Source organism: Cupressus sempervirens, chromosome 3 (assembly GCF_028749045.1).
Source record: "Cupressus sempervirens isolate cs-2001-9-10 chromosome 3, ASM2874904v1, whole genome shotgun sequence".
Classification (NCBI taxonomy): Eukaryota; Viridiplantae; Streptophyta; class Pinopsida; order Cupressales; family Cupressaceae; genus Cupressus; species Cupressus sempervirens.
The window spans coordinates 583,833,084-583,840,599 of NC_143120.1; the positions used below are offsets into that span (position 1 = coordinate 583,833,084).

Sequence of the window (7,516 nt, forward strand, 5' to 3'; positions counted from 1 at the left end):
ATTTTCTATTGTAATTTTCAACAAATTAAAATTGACTTAAAGTGGATTGGTAGTCCTACAATCTTTACAAGAAAAATAATGTCAAGAAAAGTCAATTAAAAAAAAGTGTCATCTCATTTATTTGCAAATAAACTTAAGATAATTTTTTTAAAAAGATTTCATAGCTTGCTTAAGATTAACTTATGGATTCAATTGTGTAGTAATTTTTTAGCATCAACATTTCAAATCACAATCTATGACTAGTCTTTAAAATTCTTGGATAATTGAATCCAAAAGTTAGTCAAGCAATTGGATTTTCAAAATTTGATAGCATTATCCCATGACTAGCATTACATTAATAAAATAATTCACAACTTTTATGCTATAGACTTGTAGAGAATTTAAATTTAATTATTTTATAAAATTAACAAAATACATATATTAGAAATTTTTATCAAACTATTTTAGTTTTAACATTTTATTGATTTATTTTATTGACAACCAATAATTAACATTAATCCATTAGTATTCCTACATGTAAACTAATAATGTGAATGGTAGATTATAAAGAATGTGGAGATAATTTAAAATTGGTGCTTGCACCTTTGATGAGTGCAAGGGTTAAGCCGATAGTCTTGTATTCTTTTGATGGTGTTCTTGAGTATTTTATACTTTTGATGATGTTCTTGATTATTTTACATTTTGGAGTATCTATCAAAAGTGAAAGCAGGTCGAATATGAAGGCATTTATAATCATTTCACTCTAGATATATGTATAGAAGTTAGTTCTTGTCCCACAATTATGCCAATATCCTCGTGTCAACTTCCTGACTTGATCCTTCAAAATATTATGGACAATTTTAATTGGTTACATACTTCACTCTCTTATTAGACACTTCAAACCATTTTGAAATTTTGCAACTGCTTGTTTGACAAATGTATTATATTTAAGCTCTTATTGCTAACCCATTGCAATTAAAATCTCAAATCTCATATTTTTTGTGTTTAAATATTTATATAATGATGATCTTTTTTCTATTTCTAATCATGCACTCCCTCATCCCAAGGATGGATCATGTAGCGTGACCCAAAATATTGATGCTTAAAATAAACACAATCAAATTCAAAAACAAGAATTTTTTTACGAGTGGATGTACCTAATTTGTAAGATGCACCCACTTCTAAAATATCATAAAAAATAAAATATTGTAATTAGAAAAAAATAAAAATACAACTTATGGATCTCATTATTATATATCTTTATACCAAATGACATTTCAAAGTACTAAATATAAATATATTTTTTTTGATGCATATGATATATCTATATTATGGTTACTAAATATTTCATTCATTCTTGTCTACGAGAATTCTCTTAGATGCAATGAATATTAAACATTCCCTACATTCTCATGTTTCACCTATATGAGCATTACTTAGAAAAAATGTTACTATAAATTCCCTTCATTCTCATTCTTGTGCTTGACCCACATTCAATAAAATGAATACTCATTCCCTACATTCTTGTGTTTTACATATGTAAGAATTACTTAGATAAAATAAGTAGTACAACTTCCCTTTCTCTTTATTGTTCTTAGCCCACATTCACTTCATTCTCATTCTTGTGCTTAATCAGTGTGACACTTAGATGCAACATCTCTACACTTCTGCATCGAAATAGCTTGCATTCCCTTCATTCTCCATCTCATTCATAACCTCTGTGAGCATCATTGAAATGTAAATGAGTATAAAAATATGAAAATTTGAATAGGTCAAAATTATCTCCTATCATTACTTAAAGTTTAGATTGCTCCCTTAATTTTAGCTGAGAAATGGTTTGGTCATTATTTGTTCACCAAATTATTATTATTTAGTTCACACCTATTTTATTTATATCAGATATAACTTTATATATATATATAGTTTACTGCACACTTTCTTAAAACTTCTTGAGGACTCTAGTGGTTGTTTGTTAAAAGGAATTTTTTAAATATCTTCTTACAACTCATTTCTCTTCTATTGGCTAAAATTTAAGGTTATTAGATTTTAGTTTATTTTTATCAAAATAACTTCTTTCCCATAAGAAATGCACCTTTAGCATAGATGCTTATTCTATGGATTTTTCTATCCCATAATAATATTCCCATCATATTGATATCTGGCTAAAATGAAGGATTTTAAGATTATTTTGACAGACATTAAATATTTTCACATTTAGTTTGTTTCGGTCAAAATGATTTCTTTCCTATAAGAAATGCATCCTCAACATAGGTGCTTATTATGTGTGTCTATCACACTATTTAACTTTAAGGGAGCTTTGGTTAGTTTTACTCCCTTTTGGTTGACAAAAAATTTGGTAATGGTGGCAATTTCGATTAGAGTATGCAATTGCCACATGAATTACCCTTGTGGAGATCTTTTACCATACAACAATATTCCTCAAATCCTTATTAAACTCTAATTAAATTAAACATATAATAAATGAAAAAAATAAGATATAAATGATAATGAAATCCCACTTATATATATATATATATATATATATATATATATATATATATATATATATATATATTCGAAGAACTAATTTTGTAAATTTACTAATAAATGGAGAGTCATTAAATTTACATATTCTTTTATATCTAAAAAAAAAACATTGAAAGTAGTCTATCATGCTATTTTTTCTCTTCCTCTCTCCCCCTCTCTCCACTCAAGCATAAAATTATCTTCCCACTTTATCATTTGATTTCATCATCACACATTAATTAACTACACTCATGTTGAACAATTATAGTTTAACTATACTAAAAATTAAAAATATGAAATGAAATAATTTTAAAGTATTGAAGAAGAAAATATAAAAATGTAAAATAAAATTAAAAACTCTCATATTAATAAGCCTACCGGCTTAAATATGTTATCCATGGTGATCATTATAATCATAAATATTGTCATGGTAATGAATGAACCATCATAGATTTTGTTGAAGAATAGTGTCAATGTATCATGTAATCATCAATAATATCAATCATTATGAACACTATCAATTCATCTTAAAGAGGAGTTTATTAGAACAAAAAAATATAAATGACAAATGCACACCATATACATACATATATTTGGTAGGTGCATAGAAACAAGGGGGCCCAAGAGGTGGTCAAATATCTAAGACTTGACATTACTCATCCTTAAAATCAATCTAGGTCATAAAATATCTTACTTCCTATCTTGGTCAATTTATTTAAAATAGTGGGAATCTAATGTGAATTAGTGTCAATCTTGTAAATATGTACCACAAATTTTTCTTGTTGGAGATCATTACAAGTCAACTAAAATGAGTTACTCGAATTGTATGGTATGATATTGTATAAGAAGATTAATTCTGATGGAGATTGATCATATAGTGTATGTAGAGTATCTATGATTGAGATGTGAATATATTGATCACTCTACAGATTCTAGTATACAAAAACATAAAATAAATTTTCATATTTAAGAATAACATTAGTTGCTTGTTAGATGTTTTCAAGCTTGATTCACTATTATTGAATGAACCCACTTTAAGTTTACTAAAGTAGAGCTTACACTTGAATAATTGTAAAAAAATCTAAAAATATTTGTTTATTATTATTATTATTATTAGTATATTATATGTATGTCTCACAAGTTTAAAATTCAAATCTACACAACTACTTCAACTTGACACATACAAAGATCACTTCTACAACCCTAAAAATAAACCCTAAAAAATGCCTTCAAATTTTACATTAACTATAAACTAAAAAAGCATAACAAGTTTAACATCTAAACATGTAATTTCAATATTAATCTCATAAATAAATGAAATTGAACATTATTTTAAAAGTTAAATATTTTATTGAATTGTGATACTGCTATCGGGATTTAACTATGTAGTTGGCCCATGTTTCATGAATAGTGATTCACATGAATGCATCTCCAATGAGAATAAATGAAACACTTAGCACTCATTTGATCTAGGTGATGCTTACAAAGGTAAAGCACTAGACTTTTCGATAGGTCACCTAGATCCAATGAGTGTTAAGCATTCCATTTAATCTCATGAGAGATGGATTCGTGTGACTCCCTACTCATAAAACATGGGTCATTGAGTTTAACTCAAAAACTACACAGTTGAATCCTAATAACAATATCATAATTTGACTTCTTGTGAAAAATATCTCATACTTTCCATTTTATTGAAGTTTGAAGAAGTCAATTCTCATTCACAAGATTTGAACCTTTCCCGAAACATGGTTCCAATATCTATTTCCTTTTACAGTCTCCCCACAGGTTTGGAATTTGATGGTCACCCTTGCCTGCCATTTGTATGTTTTATGATGGTTTGGTCATGTTAATGTCTTCCATTTTACATTTTAAGATAAATATTGATTGTCAAAAATCACATATAAATTAATAACATCTACAAAAATCACATATTTTGGAGTTTCTAAATTCAAAGGTTTTATAAAATAATATAAATTTTTAAAAAGTAATTATAAATTAGCAAAATATTTCAATTTAAAAGGTTCCTAAGTTTGTATTTTGCATGCTAATAATTTAAATAGGTTAAAATGTTTATGTTATGTTTTAAAATTATTGACCTATAATGAATTGACAATTTATTGATGAACTTAGATATCATATTGATGGATTTATAAAAATACAACCTCTCAATCACTACAATCTAACAACCTTTCACATATCATATACGACTCAAACGTAGGAAAAGTACCGAGTGTCAAATTCTTCCCCACCCCCCCGATATTCCCCTCCATCTGGTTTCCTTTTTCCCCTATATTATTAGTGCTTTAGATCACATCAATCCAGTACTACGTCACTCCCAAATTCCTCTGACGCAAGAGACAAACGAATTCTCCATTTTTTCTGCAACCCCAAGTGAGTGTAATCTGCTTTTTGGATGACTTTATGTTATTCTTATTCGGCTTCTGCAGATCTTAATTCGGATTGAGGCTACTGCTCCATGGCACCAGACGCCTTTATAAGGAAACCCTCGGACAAAGGAAATTTATCAGCCAAGGCAAACAGAAATGGCCCCTGTTCTCAAAGTGCGCGTAGTGAAGGGAGAAGAATTGGCAATTAGAGATTTCAGGAGCAGTGATCCTTATGTTATCCTCACGCTCGGCAGCCATGTCCGTATTCCCTCTTCAGCTCTTTAATCTTTTATGCAATATTGTTGAATATATATTAGGGTTTCTTCAGTTCCTCCATTCCCCTGTTTCAGATATATGATATTTAACCCTGTTTTTCTCACAGATGTGCAGAACAAGAACGATGAAGAACAACCTTAATCCAGATTGGAATGAGGATTTTAGGTTTCCGGTAGAAAATACGAATGATTGTTTACTCAAAGTGGTGAGCTTTTTTTTTCCGTGCCAATTGTTTAGGAAATGACATATACAGAACATTTTTAGCTGCGAAACAGTCAAAATTTTATATGTGTTGAGAATATGATCTTATTTACAGATGTTGAATGATGATTTGCAGGAAGTGTGGGATAATGATTTATTTGGACTGGATGACAAGATGGGAGATGCTACAATGGATCTGAAGGCCCTCGTAGAGGAGAACATAAAAGATAGGAAGGTAGTGTGTCCGAGCAAGGAGAACTGCCTGTATAGAGACAGCAGCATCAAGCGTTTGGAGGGGAAAAAGGTGCAGGATGCTCGCTTGAAGCTTCGCAATGTTGAATCTGGTGTCTTGACCTTGCGATTCGAATGGCCCGCTTAGATCCTTAAACAATTTACTTTCTTCGGCTCTGGTAGAATGTTTTAGGGGAGGTCGGATCAGGCTCATGAATCCGTGGCTGACATTTCTGGCGTGTTGTATGGATTCTGTCGAAGGAGATTAATTTCTCCCACCTTCGTTATGTTACGTACTCCTAAAAAGATGTGGCTATCCTCCTTACAAACTCCTTACAAACTATATAGTAGACTTATTTTCAAAAACTAGAAAACATCATGATTTTTTTTCAAAATTTCAGCATTTGATCTTCACCATAGTTTGTAGTCGAAAACAACAAAAAAAATTGATAAAAAATCACTACTTTTTGGTCACTATGAAAAAACAAGTTTGACTTTGTTTTGTCTTTAGTGCATTACTTTTTTGTCACTATGAAAAAACAAGTTTGACTTTGTTTTGTCTTTAGTGCATTTTGTGTAAAGATTAGGTTGTCCACGTTTAAAATAATCTATAGTTATAATGATGAAACCATTAAGTCATATAGAAGACTCATTCTACATATGCAACGTGATTTGGCATGCAATGTGGGTGGATTCTTATGCAGTTGTTTAGTCTATTTTGGTTAACAGTTATAAATTTTGGTTACTTGTTTTTTAAAGAGTTATCTTTAAAACTATTTTAAAATTTTTTTTAATAATAAAATATGATTAAAAAAGAAAATAGGAGTATAACATAAAAAAGGAAAATAATATGTGGAAATATGTGTTGTTTTTTCAATTTGCAAATGGTGTTTATTTTCGACTTCTTTGTTAATTGTATATTTTCATTTTTTAAGCAGTCTTTGCTTTACTAAAATAGAAGAAGATTTTGTTTTAGAATGAGAACACTTTAACTACTTAAATCGAAGAAGATTCTATTTTATCATTTTCTCATCAATTCTCACATTTGGTAAATGGAAGGAAGGTAGTTCTTTCACATAGATAAATAACTAAGAGTTTTGTTTGAGTTATAAGTGAGAGGCAATGTAATCTATTTTTACCCTATCAATAGAATAAGTTTTTCAATGTTGTAACATATTATAGTTTCTATTATTTTCTTAGTTTTCCAATCTATCAATTTGGTACTAGAGCTAGTTATTAGAGAGTGATTTTAGAGTTTAACAAGACATCTAATAGAAGGCAAGAAAGAAGAAGAAGAAAAGTGGTTAGACAGCAAGGAGCATATGATATTTACTTAGTTTAATGATGGAATAAGTTGTCAACAAGTTGAAAATAGAGTAGAGTTATTGTAGAATGAAGATTGCATGTCTTGATTATGTATGTTGTAAAAATTGTTTATTTTGAAGTTATTTTTGTAGGAAGGCTATGAATAAGTGTCTAGGTTGAGAAGAACATTGTGTAAAAGAGCATATTTCAATCTTATAGAACAAATGAGAAGGTTTGATAAAAGAAATCATGAAAGTAAAGGAGGCAATCAAGTTATAAAGATATGAGTCAATATGTAGACTTTCAATATAAGCTAACACATTATTGGTTTGAACTATTGTCGCAACAGGTGAAGTCATTTGTGTATGGAGTTTGAGGTCATCTATAAACCACTTAATGCGATAGTGTATGATCATCTAAAACCATGTTATGTAAGGTTTGTGGTCATCCAAAGCCACTTCTATTTTAGTTGTTGAAGAATTGTTGTATCACATCTAAACCTACAATAGACTAGAGACCAAGTGTGCCAAAGCTCGTGGTTAGCGCATCCCAAGAGAATGATGGGACTTGCTAGGTTCTATTTATAGAATTTGCATATGTTAGTTATGCAA

The 7,516-nt window shown here is 29.5% G+C and overlaps 1 protein-coding gene across 1 annotated transcript; it reads left to right on the top strand.

Moving 5' to 3' along the window:
• The first annotated feature begins 4,945 nt into the window (after window positions 1-4,945).
• LOC149567773 (GTPase activating protein 1-like) lies at window positions 4,946-6,110 on the top strand. Its single transcript, XM_089821026.1, has 3 exons — window positions 4,946-5,150; window positions 5,275-5,373; window positions 5,506-6,110. Exons 1-3 carry the CDS (start codon window positions 5,049-5,051, stop codon window positions 5,746-5,748), a joined length of 444 nt encoding a protein of 147 aa, XP_089677152.1. The 5' UTR covers window positions 4,946-5,048; the 3' UTR covers window positions 5,749-6,110.
• Window positions 6,111-7,516: the final 1,406 nt, after the last annotated feature.

Bases quoted from the DNA above. Each gene is read 5' to 3' on its own strand.
- LOC149567773 (XM_089821026.1), top strand. From the start codon at position 5,049: ATGGCCCCTGTTCTCAAAGTGCGCGTAGTGAAGGGAGAAGAATTGGCA. The intron at 5,151-5,274 runs GTCCGTATTCCC...TTTTTCTCACAG, and splicing joins TCCTCACGCTCGGCAGCCAT to ATGTGCAGAACAAGAACGAT. The intron at 5,374-5,505 runs GTGAGCTTTTTT...GATGATTTGCAG, and splicing joins ATGATTGTTTACTCAAAGTG to GAAGTGTGGGATAATGATTT.